At 36.6% G+C, this 21,750-nt stretch overlaps 2 protein-coding genes across 2 annotated transcripts; one reads left to right on the top strand and one right to left on the bottom strand.

The window, feature by feature from the left end:
- The first annotated feature begins 1,928 nt into the window (after positions 1-1,928).
- On the top strand, positions 1,929-8,648 carry LOC124642038. Its single transcript, XM_047180337.1, has 12 exons — positions 1,929-2,454; positions 2,597-2,714; positions 2,937-3,090; positions 3,208-3,395; positions 3,474-3,594; positions 5,145-5,340; positions 5,701-6,061; positions 6,360-6,436; positions 6,559-6,684; positions 7,052-7,163; positions 7,505-7,679; positions 7,967-8,648. The coding sequence occupies exons 1-12, from the start codon at positions 2,257-2,259 to the stop codon at positions 8,349-8,351; spliced, it is 2,211 nt and encodes a 736-aa protein (XP_047036293.1). The 5' UTR covers positions 1,929-2,256; the 3' UTR covers positions 8,352-8,648.
- A 1,112-nt stretch (positions 8,649-9,760) lies between these two features.
- On the bottom strand, positions 9,761-17,032 carry LOC124640581 (protein lifeguard 4-like). Its single transcript, XM_047178406.1, has 5 exons — positions 16,855-17,032; positions 14,623-14,786; positions 13,017-13,122; positions 10,870-11,021; positions 9,761-10,545 (listed from the first exon to the last, which is right to left on the bottom strand). Exons 1-5 carry the CDS (start codon positions 16,918-16,920, stop codon positions 10,293-10,295), a joined length of 741 nt encoding a protein of 246 aa, XP_047034362.1. The 5' UTR covers positions 16,921-17,032; the 3' UTR covers positions 9,761-10,292.
- Between the last annotated feature and the right edge of the window lie 4,718 nt (positions 17,033-21,750).

Raw genomic sequence — 21,750 nt, 5'->3', positions numbered from 1 at the left:
AACTGTTTCACTCGGCTCGTTTTTTGGGTTTATATGCGCAGTCCTGTTTACTAATATTATGTCTATGTCAATCATAGACATTGACAGGCGTACAAACGATTACAAAAGATTTCAGTCTCTTTATTATTAATTTATCGTGTTGCATAACGGTGAAATCTTGATTATTGTAAAATTAAACCTATCATGCAGATGAAAATTAAACGATAGATAAAGATGTTTTTGTTCGTTATTAGCGTACGGCGACGACTTAGTCCGGCGGATAATGGTAGAATTAATAATGTATCTTTGCATCATCGATCGACGTTCCGAACAAAAAGCTTGCCACACTGAAATGCACTGCAGACTTTGCATAGCAAATCAGATCGATTTTGACACTTGCGTCAGGTCAGATGGATGTCTGATGAAACATCTATGAAACGACAATTGTAAAATAGAAAATAACATATTAAGGTATAAACTTACACATATTAACTATTCGAGAGTCAAGTTAGTAAAATTGCACGCTGTTCATGCTATTACAGCGTTTGTATATCATACTTTTCATTTATAATTAAATTTTACAAATATACATTAATTTGTTTCCCGCCATCTTAAATTATTATAGATTAAGAAAATCCTACAGAAACAGATGTGCCATAAAACTGGTAGTAGGTAAATATCGATGAAAACATACAGCTATATTTTATCCCGGTGCGGGGTTCCCCACATTCCTCTCACAAGCATCGATATCCATATATTTCATCCAATAACCAACATGCATCACACTGGAAGTGCATTTCAAGTCTAAGATTTATTATGTTTAAAAAAAATAAAAGACATCGTAAATAATATTAAAAAATCCTTAAAAATAAGTTCCTGGTTTTAATATATTACATGATTTTGAATCCACTTTTTGATTTTAAAAGTTTAACTATATCCAGTTAAACTTTTTGAGTAATGAAGAATGTAGGCAAAATACGAGCGAAAATATTATGTCACTTCTGCAATTAACATCAATATGACATCAATAAGGATGACTACATGTCACAATACGTCAACAAAATGTTAAAAGACGACATAAGCGGGTAAATTATTTGTATGGATGTTCTTGTCTATCGTTAGAATATATTGTCAATGCTTTGCATCGTATTAAACAATGGCATAGACACTAGCGCTGCGTCTGTCGGACCGTCGCGTCGTCTCTAGATACTGACCTAAGCCTGGACGCACACATTCGGTTTACGGATCAGGAATTAAGATTCGGAAACCGAAATGCTCTTTTTTCGTACAAAATGTCCACAAAAGCGCACAGGTTCTTATTTTTTTCTGTACGAAAAAAACCTGACATTCGTTTCGGAATCTTCTCCGTTCGTTTAGGTAGTCAGACCCGGAACGTGTGCGCTAGAGTCACGGAATCCCGATCAGGAATTCCTGACTAGTAAACCGAATCCGGAAACCGAATGTATGCGCCCAGGCTAAACAAGACTGATTTTGAAATAGAACAAAAATGGTTGGACTCGGAATCGGAATCTAAAGGCCCCAGTACACGTTGGCCCAAGTGCGGCCGATACACGCCATCACCAATGTGTACACGGGGTATTGGTGCAGGTTGGCGGACATTTGTCAAGGTTGGCGCGCATTCGGCGAGTTGTCGGTTTTTTGGGCACACATCAAAGGAATCTTGGCCCAGCTTGGCGTGTGGTGTTTACACATTCGGCGAATGTTTAGTTCGTCACCGACCGCTGAGGATTGTACACTTTTGTGTTGCGTGTAAAAATAAATATAGTAGTAAATATAGCAGTGTAGTATAATATAAATATATATAGTAGTGTAGTATAATAAAAATATGTATAGTAGTGTACAAATAAATAGCCGAAGCCTTAATTACTTCGACGTCCATCGCAAGTGGCTTGCCAGGCAGCAATGAGCCATGCGCCAATGTGTAAACACCATTTGATCGTGGCCTACATTTGTGCATTGCACAGCTTGGCCCAACACAGGCCAACGTGTACTGGGGCCTTAAGATTTGACATAATCTGTCAAAGATTCCAGAAGTGGCGCCATCTGAGATTAGTTTTCACTTGCAAGCCCATAGGATATTTTTTTGCTGTAGTTCGTCGCGTCGGTGCCTGAACTTCAAAAACTTCATTCAATGACGTCAAATGTCATGTGCTCTAACAAACAGCAGAAATATTCGTGATTATCGTTACGTATTTTGTGCTTTTATTCATAAACAGGCGTTTTTGAATTCTGTAGAACGGTTTAAAATATGGCACGATGACAACGTGCAACAGACAGTCTTATAAATACTGTTTTGTGCCGCAATGTAAAAATACTACGATTAAAGCCCCAGAGAAGCATTTTTTTAATGTCCCGCGAAATAACGAAAGATATATGTGGTGTGAAGCTGTTGGTCGCGCTAAAGGTTCCATATCTCCAAAATCAACAGTTAGTTGTTGTGAAGATCATTTTAATGTAAGTACATGGAATTATTTTTCAAATTATCTTTGGCAATATTTAAACAAAACAGTTTCTCTTGGTAATGTATATGACACTGGTTGTCCTTGCACATGACCTGATACTTTTGGTAAATAACAAAATAATTATCTCTTTTCAGCTGGAAGAAGATACAGTGAACTATATTAAACACAAGATTATGACGGAAGCTGGCGAAAAAGTTTTCATGCGTCTGAAAAGGGGTGTTTTACCACACATATTCCCCAGGAATAATAAATGTGATAAACTATGCTTACCATCAATATATTTAATTTTAATGTTGCTCATTTCATATTTCTTTTTCAAGTTGCTATTATGATTAGTTTATGACTATGAATGTCTTCACCATAAAAAAATACAGAAACAACATAATATTGACTATCTAAAGACTATCTCCTGATTTCAACATTTTATTTAAAAAAAAACCATGACTATGTTTAACTGTAGTTCATTTGTTTTAGCTACACCAAAGAAATGCGATGAGAGTGAAACGGCAACTTCACCAACTGATGGATCTGTTGAAGTGAAGGTAGAAGAGAAAGAGACCAGTTCTACAGAAAGCAGTCAATCACTAGGATTCAGATCCATGAGATTGAAGAACAGAAAAGCATACTTGTAAGTGCCATAATTTATTGATATATTTAAAAAGGTTCATCAATAATCTAACTAAGCAAAGTTAAGACTGGCCATAATAAGAGCATAGAAAATATATTTAAAAAACTTTTTTTTTAGGGCAAAGCGCAGATGCTCAGTACCACAGTGTAATGCAAGACCTACAAGTGAGATCTCCCTACATCCATGCCCAAATAACGCAGCAGTCAGGAATGAGTGGGCTGAAGCTCTCAGGGTCAGCTACCAATATGTCAAGAACATGGTGGCTTGCAGTTTACACTTCACAAAACTAGACTTTATGTCCTCAAGTATGTACAAAGTGAAATTGGTACAACATAAATTTCGATGATGTTGAAATTTAAGCTAATAGTATGATATTCTTATAGAAAATGGGGAGCGAGTACTCAAATACAATGCGGTACCGTCGAGGAATCTGCCGCATAGAAAAAAAGTTGTGCCCAAACACAAACCCGTGAAAAAAGAGGTTTCTTTGAAAACATATGAGGGGTGAGCTCCTACTTGAACAGTAATAAAATTGCAAAACTATCCGGATTCAATATTTTTTTCTACCAAAATTCATCAAAACCGGTTCGGCCGGTTTTCCCTGAAATAACTTACATTTCGACTTATAATATTTGTTTGGAGGCCAAGCCAAATAAACCTACTAGTTAATTTTAATTCTGTGGCAACACTGGTAGATTGACCATTGTGTATAGAAATGTCACATTTCGTGACCACAGAGTATATGTAATGTGAATGAATGAGTTATTTGCTCTCTTTCTAGGGACACGGTATCGAAGCAAAAGTATCGATACCGTACTCATGAGTAGAATCGATAACAAAGTATCGTACTCATTAAAGTATCGAAACAAAAGTATCGATACTTCAAGGTATCGAGTACTTTTTAGATCAAAATTTGCTAGGTCAATATCAGTCAGTAAATAATGTCAGTTTTACTTCAGTTCAGCAGGACATAAAAAACAAATGGTATTGGTACACAAATTTAATAGAATAATAGAAAAATGGAAAATGGAATGAATGAAACAAATCGAAAATGTAGCAAAAGGAAACAATATTAAGTTATTTGAGGTATGCTAAAAACTAGCAGTGTCCCACAGTTTCACCCGCGTAGTAGATTAAAGATCCCATTCCTCCTCCGTAGTCACTTAAAAATAGAAGTTTGTTGAGCCTTTTGGTTTCGAATTTTTGTGATGGTACTTCGTGCTTCAGAAAATAATCGTTCTGAAGGTACTGACGTCGCAGGGATTGATATATATATTCATTCTCGTGCCAATTTATATAATTTTGGGAATACTTTCATATCTTTCCATTGTTTTAAGGGATCTACTGAAAGTGGCGAAACCTGTGCCGATAAGTAGTAGCTTAATTCATCCTTAAATTTCAGGCTGTCATGAAGATGAAGAACTTGCTTTATTATTTTGTTTTTTAGTGTGTGCCAACTTCTTATGGTGGCTCCAGAAATCAAATGTCGTTTCTTTTTTTAAGACGAATGTCTTAAAAAGTTTTCAACGAGTGAGCTAGAAAGCGCAGTTAAATTAAATTCTTCATTCGATACGATACCTGGGAAAAAGTACTTATTGAGTAAAAGTATCGAATGCAAAGTATCGAGTACAAAAGTATCGGTATCGAACTGGAATGTACTCGATACCACAAAGCATCGATACTTTTTTCGTGTCCCTATCTCTTTCGTGAAACGACGAGAGAAGTGACTGGTTTCACGCGTACATAATCAAGAAGTAATGAAAAAATAATATCTTTATCGAGTCATCCATACAAACAGTGTCACGATTTAGTAAATTTTTTATACAATGTGATTTCATTTTAAATAATAACTGTGTTCGCCACGTATTAAGGAAAATATAAAATCTCGAAGATCTTACTGCAATGTGTGATTTTGTCTATTCTATTGCAAAAACTATACGTCAAATTGTCATTATTAAAAATTGACAAGTGTGTCTCACGCGATTATAAATATTTTTGAATGTTTTATTTACTTTAATGTTTTATATATTAACATTTATATAATAATGTCTTAGGCCGAAGAAAATGACTGAATCTGTGGAAGAAACAAAAGAGGTTGTATCAGGACAAGTGGTACGTGAATGTCGCGCCTGTCTGCAAAAGTTGGACGATAAAAAAAGCTGTTGTAATGTTTTCCAACCCTGGGCTCCTCCCTGGGAGGGCATGGAAGCCACCATAGCCGAGGATCTAGCTAAATTAGCCAATGTTGAGGTTAGTAACAGTGTTCATTTTAGTATTGTGGCGATTATTCCGTACAGAAGGTCAAATATAACTCTCTTTTTCGTTGTCACATATTTTGGCTGGGTCACATCAAAAGCGTGTTAGACTGGATCTTAAAACATTAAACTGTAAATCAAATAAAGGCTATAGATAGGATATTCACTACATGAGAAGAGGTACAGTTGTGCAAACAGTATGTTAAAAATTAAGGTTACTAGAATTGTAGAAGTCAGTAGAGTACCATTTTATAAAAACCTTTATTTGAAAATTTATAAATAAATACCATACTGAGCCACACTCATACTATACAACTTGCAAGCATAAAACCCTGATAGTAATCTATTTTTACAGATAACGGAAACAGACAGACACTCAAAGATTCTATGTGCACCATGCTATCAGAAGCTACTGGATGCTGCAACGTTTGCATCTGACGTGCGAAAGTGTGACCTACTGCTAAGAATGAGGTTCACAGACGATATAGACAGGGAACGAGTCTGGCCAAAACCTATACAAGTTGACAAAAACATTAATGGTTCCGTATTTAATACGACAATGGATATAGAAATTAAGCAGGAATTGGTTTCTGATGAAGAGTATCCTCCCAATGGACCTGATAACGTATATGTAGATAATGAATTAGCAAATTTGGATATTAAAATTGAACCCGAAGAGTTTGTGGAGCCTCCACCAATGAATATTACTATTAATGGTTTGTAGATTCTGTCTTTTGCATTTACAGTAATACATTACACATATACTTTGGCTTGATATCAATTGTTGGCTATACACTCTATAAGAAACAAAGTGGTTATTATCACAACTACTGAACACTTGGTGTTTGTCCATGGTTTTGCTTGTATTCCATAGGAACTACTGCTTGTACCAGGATAAAATATAGCGTAACATAGGCTCGTGAAGAGTGTAGCTTTACAACAGTGAGAAAATTATACTACTTACATTATATAACTTACTATGAGTGGATTGACAATATTACATGTTGCTCACAGGTACAATATCATTAGATCCATTGAATTCTGAGAATAAAGACTTGAAAATTGCCACAGAACTATTCCAGGATGCACAAGTAAGTATTTGTGCCATATAACAAAGAAATGAGTATTAATTGGACCAGTTGTCCTTTAGATTTGCTCATCAAACAAAGATTTCAGCTTTAAAATATTACTCTAGATATGTTTTTCCTTCTAGTTTTTGGAGGCAGAAGTGAAACAGGAGCCCACAAGTGAGGGGGAACAAGAGTGTGATCAAGCTCCCGACCTGTCACTTGAGTGTATGCTGTGCACCAAGTCTTTCAATAGTGTTACTGGACTCAAGGTGATTATTGCATGGCTGAACTTCATTGTTGTTCAGTGTACTTGTCTGGTAGACTAAACAGCATCCTAAATGAGTAGATGCTTCATAAAATAAATATGATATTGAATTTGAATAAGAATTTGTATGCTGGTGCAGTTACTTTCTTTTTATTTTAATATGTACTAATAGCTGTCATCTCACACGTGATGAGGTAACTACTCCCCACATCCAGAACAAAGGTGCTAGGGTTTGCAGGGAGCAGTTTTTTCGTGAAAGCCAGACAAACAGACAGTTAAATTCTCATTAATATAACAGTTTATGAATCCAATGACCAAGTTTTGATGCTTAGCTACATAATGTTATACATATGAGTATTGTTTTATTTCAGGCTCACGTGATAGCCCAACATTCCTATAAGACTGTGAAGAGAAAGTCGGACGGCAGCGTGTCGCCCGAGAAGAAACGCCAGGACAAACACCAGTGCAGGATTTGTAGGCGGAGTGAGTACTTCACTACAGACTACTAGTAGTCTTATCTTTTTTGAAAAAATCTTATTTTCGTTAGACTGACAGATTGCAGGGAATTTCTAATTGTTTCAAAATAATATTCCAAAGAGTTTTCTATGGAGACAAGCTCATGAAATGTATTCTTAACAAAAACATCTCAATCTACCTACCCTTACTTTTTGGTATCCACATCCCACAGAAAGGACCGCATTTTCGTTTAAAACTTTACTGCTTCGCAGTCAGCTACTGCACGAGGCATCACATGGCTGAATTCAGAAAGGCAAAGTTATTTGACTCACACTATTTGCAGTACTAACCATACTTTTGCTCCCCAGATTTCCTAACGTCAACGGACCTAATGGTGCACGAGACGTGCCACAACAAACACGCGTGCTACAGCTGTCACAGCCAGTTCGATACCTTTGAGCTGCTCACCAAGCATCGCAAGCGGTGTAAGGCCAGCGCTGCTAACGCTGTGCAGAAGCTGAAGACCCTGGATGATGTTAAGAGGTGAGGAATTATGAGAATAAGAAACTGACTAACGGTTTAATGTTCTTGATATTTTATATCAAAAAATTACAGAAATTAGTATGTTAAGAATGGTTGAGCGCTTTCAAATTTCGCGGACCTAACTACTGTGGGTTCCTCAGTCATGTGCCACGCCAAATCGAGCGCATACGCGCGATAAAATCCGCCAGCGTGAAAGCGCTCTAAGAATTGAGCAACCTGGACTTTCACACCTGTGATTGGCTGTCAACCTATTTGATATGTAATTCATATAATTTTTTTATTTACAGACCACTGCCAGAAGAGAAAACCGAATATTTAGAAATAGAAATAACGAAACTGGAATCTGAAGCAGTTACTAAGTCAGAGACGGAAGATGTAGAAATGAAGGAATTGAACAGTGACCATAAAGAAGAAACTCCTGAACCAGAGAGCCCAAAAACTGTTCAAGAAACTAGTGATGTGAATGAAGAACAAAGTGATTTAAAAACTATCAGTGATAATAATAATACCGAACTTATTAGTGATGTGAAAACTGTTGGAGACATTGATGAAGAATCTGATGCCAATATGAAACTACATTTAGAAATCGTATCAACGAAAGGCGCGGCTGAGTCCAGTTTGTGTGATACTGACATGCAAGTGGAGACTTTGCAGAATGATGACTGTCTTTAGAACTATATGAGTAGAGCCTTGAAAAAAGAGGTAGTTTTAATCATCTTATACTCATAATTTGCCATTAGAGAAGAATGGAAGTCCTTTGCATAGAAATGTCTAGAAAAGTGCTGGATTTGAAAGTCTTCCTTCTTGTATATTAAATGGAATCGCAATAATTGTCCCACCTACACTGTAAACATCATAAGATTTTATCAATTGAACAATTAATATTGAAACTTAAACAGTACAAGAAGTTTGTAGAAATTGGCATAATTATGGCATATATTTGTCTGTAACTATTAGGGTGCGTCCACATCTGGCGAATGCGCCGCGAATGCGCAGCACGCGAGCCGATCGCGAGCTGTCCGCGAGCTGCGCGCGTGCAGTCACTGCAATAGTTCGGTGCGCCTCTTTAGCGCAACTCACGCAAGGCTCGTATAGAGCGCGCGAGCGGCGCGCGATCTGCGCGCAATCAGTTCTCGCCCTTACAGTTCCGTATATTGGCTCAGTACTATCGAAGATGGCAGACGTCGCGCGCCGCCTGCGCGCCGCTCGCGTGCGGCGCTTAGGTCGCGCGCGAGCTGCGCGCGGGCCAAGCAGAAGCGGCGCACGAACAAAAATGCACGCGCGCAGCTCGCGAACAGCTCGCGATCGGCTCGCGTGCTGCGCATTCGCGGCGCATTCGCCAGATGTGGACGCACCCTTAATAGTTACAGACAAATATATATTTGTCTGTAACTATTGATAGTTACAGACAAATACACAATAATATGTCTTGTCAGACACGATGTGCTTCAAAGCATCACACGAGAGGCAGAAATAATTTTAACATAGGAGACCCAGTCAGTGAGACACAGCTTCGCGAGGAGAGATCGGAAATCAGATGCGAGTTGCCATCGAGTTCGTCGGGAACTGAACATTTGCATGTAAACTTGCGAAAGAGGTTATGGCATTGGAAAACAAAAACATATGTGCCTGCATGATGTAGTCTCGTCTGAACGAGGTTCTATTGTGATCAACATTTATTTTAATTTGAAACAAAACAATGTATGCCTGTTTTATGAAACTTGTCAATGTAATACTATTTTAGTATCTACTATTGTTTTAAAGCTTGGCCTAACTTAATTGTCTAATGACTAAAGGATTTAATTTTACTTGTTTGGCATATTTTTTACACTGACTCAGATGTTATCGATATAATTGGTATGATGTAAATATTTTGTGAAACTTTTAGGTTATGATTATTGTGATGTATGAAATAATGATTTCCTGTTAAATATATTGTTGCATTTCGCATAAGTTTCAGTTGTTTTACATGTCATTCTTGGCAGAAAATCCCATGTTTTTCTAACAAAAAAATTTGGTTCCAATTTGCCCTTGCTGTAATGGACCTGTGGTGGATTTCAATATAAATAAATAAACAAACGCTAATTAAACAATTTATAATTATATAATTCATGTTTCAACAGTTGTGCTCCACATTAATGTCGATAAAATGTCAAAGAATAGTGCCGCGTGTTAACAAAATAAGTTATTATTACAACACATAGACCATTTTAAAATCACTACAGACTCACGCAGCTGGATATTTTGTATTCAATAAACTGTATTAATTTCACCAATGATGTTGGTGTTTTGTTTTATAATATTACTCTTTTTATATTAATAATACGAAATATTTCAGTAAAGATGCCTTTTTGTCTAATTTTGATTCAAAAGTAAAGGTCTGACCAAACATTTTTGTTGACCAGTTACAACAATAACAACTGTCATTTTTCGGCGGAACAAATCCATCCCTGACTGCAAAATGGAATCCAAAAAACTCAATTCAACAATACTGCAAATTAAGTAGCGTAAAATATATAAATTTCATATTCACAGCCATTCCATCCAGAATATAACGTGCAATAAAATGCTCTAGTACATAAATAAAAAAAAAAATGCCACTAATACTGGAATTTAATTCCTGTTCAGCTCATTGAGGATTCGGAGTATGTAGAGGAATAGGTTGATGATGTCGAGATAGAGGTTGATGGTGGCCAGGATGTACTCCTCAGGAGATAGCGTGGTCATCATCATCTGCGTGTCAAATATGAGGAACAGGCTGAACAAGATGGCGCCGACGAAAGAAAGGGCCACCTCGAATGCTGAGCTCTGGATGAAGATTTGGAGAAGACCACCAATGATGAGGACGCTGAGACCGGCGAATAGACTGGAAAGAAAGAAAATAAATTTTATTGCGCAACAATAGACGCATACACACACTTAAAATTAGGCACATTGTACAGAAATAATAATTAAATACAGAAAGAAATAAAAATAGTATCGTTAAAAAATCTGTTTTGTTTGTCATCTTTATAAAGAACGAACTTTTTCCCGCGGTTTCGCCTGTTTCCTGCGAATGCTACCCCATACATGGATAAAATATAGCTTTTCTCACCCGGGTAGAGTGTAGCTTCCCAAGAGTGAAAAAAAAAAGTCTCCAGTGGTTTCGAAGTCTTAGTTTAGACAAGTTAAACTATAAATGCCAACTCACCCATATCCAACAAAAGAGAAGTCGGTTTTAGTATTGAGCGTGAACACGGTGAGTGAGAAGACGACCGCGAATGTGAGCGTCAGCGCTTGCAGCACCACGGCCGTGTTGTAGTAGGAGACCACCACGCCCACTGAGTAAGCTTGTACCACCGTCTGAAATAAGGGTAACATCACTACTTTTATTTAACCACTAGCTTCTGCCAGCGGTTTCACCCGCATCCCGTGGGAACTACTTCCCGTACCATGATAAAAAGTAGCCTATAGCCTTCCTCGATAAATGGGCTATCTAACACTGAAATAAATTTTCAAATCTGACCAGTAGTTCCTGAGATTAGCGCGTTCAAACAAACAAACAAACAAACTCTTCAGCTTTATAATATTAGTATAGATTAGTATAGATTTACGTACACAGTAAACACATGACAGAAGTAGAAGAAACATAAAATTGTACAAAGATACTGCTTATGTCTAAAGGAAATATCTTCCAGCAGACCCATTCTTGGAGTTAGAATACCTACAGGTTTTAGACTACAGTAATTTTTCTTCGCGTGTAGGTTATTTTTGCGTACGCGCTTACATGATACTAGCCGTTTTCCCGCAGTTCAGAATCTACGTACAATATTTATAATGTGGCAATACTACGTTAGGGGAGATGTAGGTAATGGGGATCACTTAAGAGAGAATTGAAATAAAACCATGTAATACCACATAAATATTTTAAAAAAATATTTGTTTGATCACCATTGTCAACATCGGTTGGCAATGGTGGTCAGCATGTGGACAATAGTGATCAACACATATCGCACATAATTCTAAGCAGAGTCCCACCCAGTGCAGTCGGCATGAGCCCAAAGCCCACAAGAAGTGCATCGGTACCATATTTCGCGGTCTCGTCCAAATTCGCCACATACAATACACATGTTACCAGCGCCTTCTGCATCATCGTCTTCATCATCCTGGCACAACTCGTCCGTATTTACGTCTGACATCGAAGTATCATTCGAATCCTGAAGAATTTTCTTCTTAACCTTCTCAACATTGCTTTTCTGTGGCTAATATATACATAAGGTGTTATTCTCTCTGAAAGTTGACTCTTCATGAAAAAATCGCATTCTCTTCTATATGCAGCTTTGAATGGTCCAAAAAACGACACATCCAATGGTTGCATGCGGTGAGAAGTATGGGGTGGTAGGGACAGCATATGAATATAATAAAATTTGTTCTTCTGCAGAGGGTTTGGTGTGCTGGGTAAAATGCTTCAGCCATTCAAGGAAAAGTTCCTCATTTATCAATCCATTGTCGGAGCATTTACAAATAGCTCCTGCTGGGCCATCTTTTTCAAGGGTCGGGGGTCATCCTCTTTCTGGGGAAAATAAACATTGGGGGAACGTATCCACCAGCAGCACTCATGGTGCAGCCATTTCCCAGCTTGTTATTGATCCTACCCTCTTCTGTCCCTTGGCAGCTAATACTTTCCCAGAATCTTGGACGGTAGAAATCCCGGTTTAATCGCAGTTTTAGATGTTTATTGGGATAAATTTGTGTTTCTCCATTAGTCCTTCTAGCAGCTTATAGAATTGCTGAACTTCGGTTTTATTGAAAGCGGTAACCCTGTTGATGCTAGTGGCTTTGACTGCAGCGTGTAATTATTTGCTTTCAATAACGCCTACAAGTGTTGAAGCCGAGCGAGCCTTTTCTTCCGCCGGATATTTTTGTAATGAACTAAGAAGTTCCCTGGATGACAAAACTTTAAATGCCTTGCCATTTATGAGATCACATTTTCAAGTAGAGAGATTATATTCGCGAGGAAATAAAATGGGTTGATTGAACTGATGAGTGTACTCATGCTCGTTTATTTGCTTCCACAATGTTCGTAAGATAGTTACAATAGGCTTTAAGCTACGAGGCTAAGTTCTTAAATAAATATTTTTTTGGTTAAATTCCTTAATTCCTTGAATTTGAGATATTAAAAGATTAATTGCAAAAATTGTAACTTACAATATTTACAAAAATCCATAGTCGATAAAAAAAAAATGGGAAAAATTACGTAATTACGGAATTGGAGAAAAAAGTTGCGTAATTAGTTACGTAATTGATATTTTCATAATTTTGGAAGCCCTAGATGTAAGTAATAGATGAAAAACTTACAAAAGCAGCCAGTAGGTACAGGTTAGCAGGCGAGTCCTTCCTCTTGGCGATGAGTGCGAATAGCGTTACCATGCTCAGTATGAACGCTATTATCACCATCCAGTCACTGAAATTAACATTCAAAGTAAGATCATCATGAAAATCATTTCAATGTTCTTTTAAGTATATTCATTTTTCGAAAAGTACAATAATGTTGTTTATTGTAAATGTTAGCAAAAGTGTGCTTTCACTCTAGGACAGCGGTTCCCGAATTCTTTTGGCTTCGGAACCCTTTTCGTTTCACCATTTTTCGGCGGAACCTTACCTTAAGTAAGAAGTAAACTAAAGACGTAAATACACTTAGGTACGGCTCGTGGCGTGTGGTAGCGCACCAAATGGTTATATGGTTAGAGACATATTCATTATACTCAGGCGTAGCATGGCTACCTATCTGCCACAAGGCACAGAAAACAATTTAGCCGCCCTTGACTTTGTGTATTATGTGAATAGTTTTCAGTTTGAAGACTGACAAAGTAAACGCAAAAAGAAATAGATTGGGTTTGTACACGTGCGAGGCTAGCGAGCGCGATTTTTTTTAACTAAAAGAAGAAGTTCCAAGCACCCGCTAGCATTTAAAGACATTCAATGGTAGCCGGTATCGCGAGCGAAGTGAGCGCGAATTTTTTTTAGTTTAAGTACCTACACAAAATAAACAAAACCACTGTTAATTAATAAGGTCTCAAAAAGTACAATATCCACAAAAAAAGCAAATGCAAATGAATAAGCAGCTAGCGAAGAAAGCGCTATTGCTTTTTCTGAACCAGAGGAATAATAAATAAACATCAAAGGAAACCTCGACGCAAGAGCGCGAAATTTTTTCGGTGTTGGATACTTGAGCAATGAAACGAACCTAAAAGCATCACACGTAACATGGAGTCGCGAGCGAAGCGAGCGCGAAATTTTCGGATTCGCGGAGGTCAAAAATTGGAAATAATGTCAAATGTCACACTTTGATTCATGGTAAAAATAGCCACTGGAAATACTCGTATGCCGTTTCATTTCACGTCCTGTCAAATGTATGAAAACGTATAATCCTGGCGATGAAATAAGCCTCGCTACCTACTTTTGCCGATTGCCGAAGACCTGGAGGTATTAAGTTAATCTACAATTTGTAAAAAACGGAATTAAATTATCTGCTGCCGTGGCCTTCCCCCGCCACTTGTCGCGAAAGTACGAGACTTACACTCCCGAGTGGTACCAACCTACATGGTGCCAAAATGGAATTTTGGAATGCAATATTTAAAACAATTTAATTGAAAATGAATAATAATATAATATTGTCAAAAGTGAAACGATTTACCATATGGAAATCTTGAATTTTCCACGGAACCCCTGAGGGCCTGTCACGGAACCTCAGGGTTCCGCGGAACCCCATTTGGGAACGGCTGCTCTAGGATTTGGCTGCTTTGTTTGCATTATGTATTTTTCTAAATGAAATTTGTGGCTATGGAGAGGAAAAAACAGGGGTTTTCCTGCTTTATCTATTTTCTGAGAAAATTGATGGATAATGTGATTATTTTCACATTTATCCTGGTAAGAATGTACCTAATTATACTTTTATTCTTACTTCTGATGTATGAAGAGCTTGACAGGCTCTACAAGATGGAATGTTCCAGCGATTGCAACGGTAGCCAGCAGTTGAACAGAGAGTAGACCATAGACTTTACGCACAAACCCCAGACGGATCTCTTTGTCAGCATTGAGCACATTGTTGCGGTATGAGAAATCTTCCTGTAAGACGAAATTATTCTATTAGGATTGAGTAATATAAGGATTCATTTATTTTTACTTCATGTACAAAAAATGGTTCATTCCAAGGGTGCATAATTTCACTTGTTTTCCTACAACACATGTAGTACTAACATTTCTTAATAAATCATTGAAATTACTTAAGCATTGTGATGAGACTATTTCATCGTAAGATTAGGCATTCATTAATTTTATGAAAATTTTTATCCAGTTTACGTTTTCTGAAGAGAGTATACAAAGAAGATGGATCAAAATTGCCCCACGTCCTATAACAATGTGACATATCTCAAAAAAAAGCTAAAAATTTAAAAAAAAATATGGCATACTCTCTCATTTATTTTTTTCACACCTTCATACGAAAAAACTGCTTTAAAAATTGTTCAGGCGCTGTTATGAAAACGTCGTTCGTAGGACTATTAATGGACCATCTTATTAAATATTTTTTTTGTTTGATAGGGTATACCACACAGGTGGTCCCATAATCATCAGGTCAGGATCTGATGATGGAAACCCTGAGAAACCCAGGGCAACTTTTAAAAGTTGTAGGCATGCGCAGGATAAAAACTTGACTATGAGGTGTATGTCTGGTAAAACTATGCAACAATGAAGGTTTGGAGCTGACCTAATGATGGAGACGAAAAAAGGTCGAGGGAACTCAACAACTGAATATGTAAACTACCTTGTGTTAGGGCTTATATTATTTGTATTGAATAGACCTTTGCAACAGTGAAGGTTTGGAGCTGACCTAATGATGGAGACCAGAGAAGGTCGAGGGAACTCGACAACTGAATATGTAAACTACTTCGTATTTGGTCTTTTATTATTCGTATTGATGAGAACTTTCTACAAATCCGGATAGTGACAACTATGCTTGTCACAGAAAAGCCAAAAAAAAAACTTTTTACAATAAAATAAAACCGACTCCCAAAAACACTTAAAATCAAGATAAAACTATTCTTAGGTGCATCGGCCTAGAAGTCGCTGGGGACTTAGACACTGACTTCTAGGCCGATGCACCTAAGAATAGTATTTTTTTCGTTTTAGTAGAAGGTTCTCATCAATTCGAATAATATAAGCCCAAACACGAGGTAGTTTACCTACATATTCAGTTGTTGAGTTCCCTCGATCTTTTTTCGTCTCCATCATCAGGTCAGTTCCAAACCTTCACTGTTGCATAGTGTTACCAGACATACACCTCATAGTCAAGTTTTTATCCTGCGCATGCCTACAACTTTTAAAAGTTGCCCTGGGTTTCTCAGGGTTTCCATCATCAGATCCTGACCTGATGATTATGGGACCACCTGTGTGGTATACCCTATCAAACAAAAAAAATATTTAATAAGATGGTCCATTAATAGTCCTACGAACGACGTTTTCATAACAGCGCCTGAACAATTTTTAAAGCAGTTTTTTCGTATGAAGGTGTGAAAAAAATAAATGAGAGAGTATGCCATATTTTTTTTAAAATTTTTAGCTTTTTTTTGAGATATGTCACATTGTTATAGGACGTGGGGCAATTTTGTATGGATTGTGATCCGTCTTCTTTAGTTTTAAACTTGCCATTGGACAGGGGAATCCCCACAATATGACAATACAGAGAATAAAATCATGACAATTGATTTGACCACATACTTGTGAAGTTTATAGAATCATACAAAATGGATGCCTAAACAATAGCAAAGAAATGCAAAACAATAACAACAAAACTATGCCATCTTTTTTATATCAAGAAGCTATTCCAAATAATTTGCTGATATAAAATAATAAACCAATGCAAATCTACAGGAAAACATGTGAAATGAGGCTTTATCTTATCAATGGCCTTAACACTGTAAATACAAAAATATCATGCAATTATGTGGCTATAATCTACAATTTCACACTACCATTGAATGAATAAACTTATTTATGGCTCGCGCCGCAAAGAAATTAGCACATGAACAGTATGTGATGTAGATGGAGTCATTTGTTTAACATTTTAAGCGAAGCAAGGACAAACATTGAGGACAACATTCATTGAATACAAAAATCTTTAAGCTTTTACAATTACCTCGATAGATTCCTTCCCACCTAACTCACAATCTTCCTGAGCGTACATTAGTGGTATTGAAGCCATTTTTACTAGATTTTACACAGTAGTTTAGTATTTAATGGAGATTTACAAACTGTTTTACACAAACTGTTTAGGATTTCCCTTTACGTGGTGTCGCAATGACTTTTTTATTGACGTTCCGTACCTGTCATTAGTCATGTCAGGTGATTTATATTTTGTTTGGCTTTGTAGTCGGAATAGCAGGCTTTTGAGATCTTAGGATGTCTTGGAAAAATGTGTAAAGGGAAATTGGATTACTTTACTAACTAGAGTTCTAATGAGAAAATGCTTCTAGTATTAAAAGAAACTGATCGTTCAATGAGAATAAGAGCACTTATAAGAATTACTTTTTTGTGCAATTTATTATGGTGTTGAATACAGCAATACGATTTGATTAACCCTTATATATGCCCTGTTAATTTATTTTAACATTCGTGTAAAGATTTCTAGATTTTTTATAAAGTTAGTGGATTTGAAAAAAATAAAAATCAATACAAAAAATGTTTTGTTTAAGATCTGGAGTATCAATCAATAAAAACAAACAGCAGGTAAATAGAAATATAACTCAACTATCATTCAAGATATTGGTCTAACATTATATAAGCCACAAGTAACCGAGGTAGCAGTAAATGTGCAATAAAACGGAATCGAGTTAAGCGCGGAGCGACTGTCGGAGTCTGCCACACTAAATCAAGTTTTAGCTGCGAAACTTATTTATCTCAGCCGATAGAATCACTACGGATGAAGCTCTGTGAAAGCAATTTGTTTTTCTAATACAATGTAGTTATGACAGTCATTTTAGCAGAGGATTTGGTTCAGTTGGCGTAACAGTTAGTGGGTGGTAATTAGTTCGCTATAGTTAGGTCGCATAATAAGAAGAGTTCACCTTAACCAATAGGTATCTTTGATGTTACTGCATAAAATAATTTCTTTTTACAAGCTTTTTATTTCATTAATTTACATTTAGAAATTCTACGTAACAGCCACGTACGGATTTTATAATGTTATTCGGAATAAACCATTAAGAATCTTATAGGACACCTTGATACTTGCGTCTATGTTTTTCAATGAATAATAAATCTACCATCCCAGTTGAAGATTCGAAGAAAAAGATTAGTCTTGCAGTACACAGCTATCGATTCACTTGGTCGGCCATTATTTTTAGTGGCAGTAAAAGTTTACTGTCATCGGCAGCCGGGGAAAGGTTGAGCGGTAATTACTGCTTTTATAGTAACTGCTTGCCGGTGCATTAGCGGCTCTTAGGGTTGCCAGAGGTGAAATTCGAAATGATTAAGTAATATCCTTGAGTTTACTCTTTTTCTAATTGAAAAAAAATCTGTGGCTTATGTTATCACCTGACTAGCCTTATGTCAATTATATAAGAACCTTTATATCAATTATATAGTAACTTTTTACTGATAACCGGAAGCAGCTAATTCTGAGAGATATCAAAGTTTTAGATGGAAGGAGTGCCAGCAACCCAGTTTTCTGGGAACCCCTATTCCTCTTGGGAAGAACGGTACCTACTTAAAGTACATACATGGGATCCCACAAAGGCGAATGAATGATTCAAGGATATGGAGTAACTAGGCTAGATCGGTTACTATATGGCTTGAGGGACTAAGAATGCAATAAACATGAACACCTTGTTTTATGGCAAACATGTCAACCCGCGAAACACAATTACGGCGCATACAAAGTTGCAGCACCTGAAATACTAGTTAACATTGTTTCAAAAACACATTTAATTTTTTAGCCTGAGATACCTAACCAAAGCTTTTACTACTTAATCATTTTGTTTTTGAAGATTATCGTATGGTATTGCATATAGCCACCAATATAGTCCTACGGCGGAATATCTAAATAGACGTATACATAATATAGGTACACCACTTGTTCTGAACGAAAGGAATAATTTACCTTACAGTGGTTTTACCCGCCTTCCGCAGGAAGTACTGTACCTACTCATCTGGATAAAAAGTAGGTAGCCTTACTCGACAAATGGGCTATGTATCACTGAAAAATTATTTAAATCATCAGCCCAGTAGTTTCTATGGATGTGGTTCAGCTTTATTTATTAAGTGCCTAGGTATATGTAGATAAGAAGAAAGAAAAAACTTGCAACTGTAAAAATTTTAAATGAGCAAACCCCAATTTATTTCTAATTTCGTTTTATTTCCTAATTAAGAATCCATTTATAGCAAAAAGGTATAACACCTTTCCCGTTTTTTCCTTAAAACGTTGGCACCGCACTTGATACCTTGGGTCCCATTCTTGGGGACTTGCTTTCAAGAAATTTAATTAGAATTCTCACGAAAATTTCCCCCATAAAGATGTTCAAGATAAAAGACCGGGATAGGCAGTGGAGTATTATTAAAATACTGTTTTGTACACAAGTACGGTGTGGACATTGTCGAGTGATAGGTATAATGACCTCTGTCTCATCGTTGTAGTAAGTGTTCAAGTAATTGTATCGTTTTAAATATCATATGTCTTTATAATTATCAAATCATTTACATCGACAATACAACGTTCTCATTTACATTTTCCTAAATGGACATACATAACTTAAAGAGTTGGTCAGTATTATTACTGAAGGTAATAGATGAAGAGCAACCTTATGTGTTTAAAAAGGTCACCACACAAGCCTATTAATTATTATTCCACAAAGAACAATAAACCAAATTAATTAACAAATAACCTCTTTAAATTCCGACCACAACACAAGCTCACTTAATTCGCAAAGGTAATTGTCGAGCGACCGTAGAATAAGCGCCAATGGGGACAGGACTGGCCGATTTATTGCTAATCGGTAATTGAAAACGTTCCGATTTCGCGCCGAAACGACAGATATGAGAACAAATCCGTTTTTAATGGCTATGGTACCTTCTTAATGGTACAATTCAGGTGGCTGTTCAAGTTCCTCTGTATTTATAGCTGCATTTTAAATAGTGTGCCGTTAGGACAATATTTTAGTCTACAAATTCACTACCAATTCACGTAGAAATGGGAATATCATCTACCTAGCCTGATCCCAGCTATGTTGGGGTCAACTTCTGTTCCAACCAGATGCAGCTGTGAACCAGTGTTTTAAATGGATCGCTTGCCAATCTGACCTCAAATCAGTTACCTGAGTAGTACTTATCCCTGGAAAGACTGGTTATGAGACTTTCTGGCATCTAACTATCCATAACGACTGTCAAAACTGTTCCAATGAAACCCGGGATATTTAAGTTTTTTTCAGGTTGGACTCGTTCGTGCTCAAAAGTCCTTACTGCCTTCTACTTATGTTTATAATCAGGACAACCCAAGTAAACCCGGGAACCTCACATATAGTATGAAGCCATTAGCATAGCTATCGAAATCAGTTATAATTCTCGCGGAGGTGAATGCAATTGAGTTCGCAATGCGGTACTGCTGCCATTATGCAGATCACCGTATTACCGCCCGTGTCTGACGCCCTGGTATTTATTATTTCGGATTATACCTATAAGTTTATATTTTCAGGTCATATGTTTGTTTTCAGGTAAAATGGATGGTTCCTTCCTGCGATATGGCTAGAAAGAATATTACTTATGTGTCAGATAACGGCAGATAGACAAGAGTAGGTATGGAGTGAGAAAACATTATGTGCCGATCCCAAGTGAAATTGGGATAAGGGATCCATAACTTAACGTGCAAAGACTCTATTTTGAAAAAAAAAGGTGGAAAGTGGATTCAGTTTCCACAAATGTGCGCTAGACATTTAGTGGAACTACTTAATGAAAACCACATGAGAACAATAGGTTTAAAATTGCTACGTTCCGTTTAAGCACTATCTTTTATAGGCTTGTGTTTAAACACCACCCAAAAAAGTACCTATTTTACTACCAAAAAATTCTAAACGGTTACCAAAATGGATAAATGGTCACCAAATAACGTTTCCTAAAATACTATTAAATAAAACCGTTTTTTCGTATTATTGACTACTAAAAAAATATATGGACGCCTTTAAAATACACTTTAGACCAAATATTATATATTGTCACTACTTAGATGTTACCAATTATGTAATACCATGACTTCTAATTTGGTCATTTTTCTTAGACTAAAAAAGCTATCGATCGCTAGAATATTTCCCAAATACCAATTAATATACTGGGGTTCCCAAACGTACGTCGCTTATTTATTGTTATATGAATTTGGGTGTAACTCAGTTACGTTTAAAATGTAAGCGCGCAACATGCAGCAACATGGCTTCTGTCACGGCTCCGGCGTTTTGAATTGCACTCTAGGGGTAGGGCAGACAAGATTACGTGGAGTCGGTTTTGCAGCGATTCGTTTTCGTCACTAACTTTGATTTTTGGTATTAATATTAATCTTTGAGTTGGATAGAATTTGGTGACCATTAATCCATTTTGGGAACCAAAAATAATATTTGTGCGAGATTTGCTATTCTTCTGACGTTATTTTATTTGTTTTGGATCATAATATTATATACTTTAGTGCCCTTTTAATAAAGTCAATTTATTTTTTTTGGAGTTGTTTATTTTATTTGGTGCCTCAGCTTAGAGTCTTAAAAATATTTTTGGTGACCGCCTAAATTATACCCTCTTTTATATATTAACTCATAAACTTTTTTTGGTTACTTATGAGTACTTGTATTTTTAGTAACGATAGTTGTGAACATTGAATTTATTTGTACTGTCTTGAACCGTAATAATAAAATTTGCTCAGTGAAATCAATTTACAAATAAAATCCTTACTTAATAATATAAATGTGGGTAACTATCTATCTTAAGCAAATACTTACGCTAAAACGGCTGAACCCATTGAGATTAGTCACAGAGAACAAAATTTGTCATAGTTTTGTTA

The sequence above is a fragment of the Helicoverpa zea genome, chromosome 2 (genome assembly GCF_022581195.2).
Source record: "Helicoverpa zea isolate HzStark_Cry1AcR chromosome 2, ilHelZeax1.1, whole genome shotgun sequence".
Lineage (NCBI taxonomy): Eukaryota > Metazoa > Arthropoda > Insecta > Lepidoptera > Noctuidae > Helicoverpa > Helicoverpa zea.
This window is presented reverse-complemented; position numbering and strand designations above follow the sequence as displayed.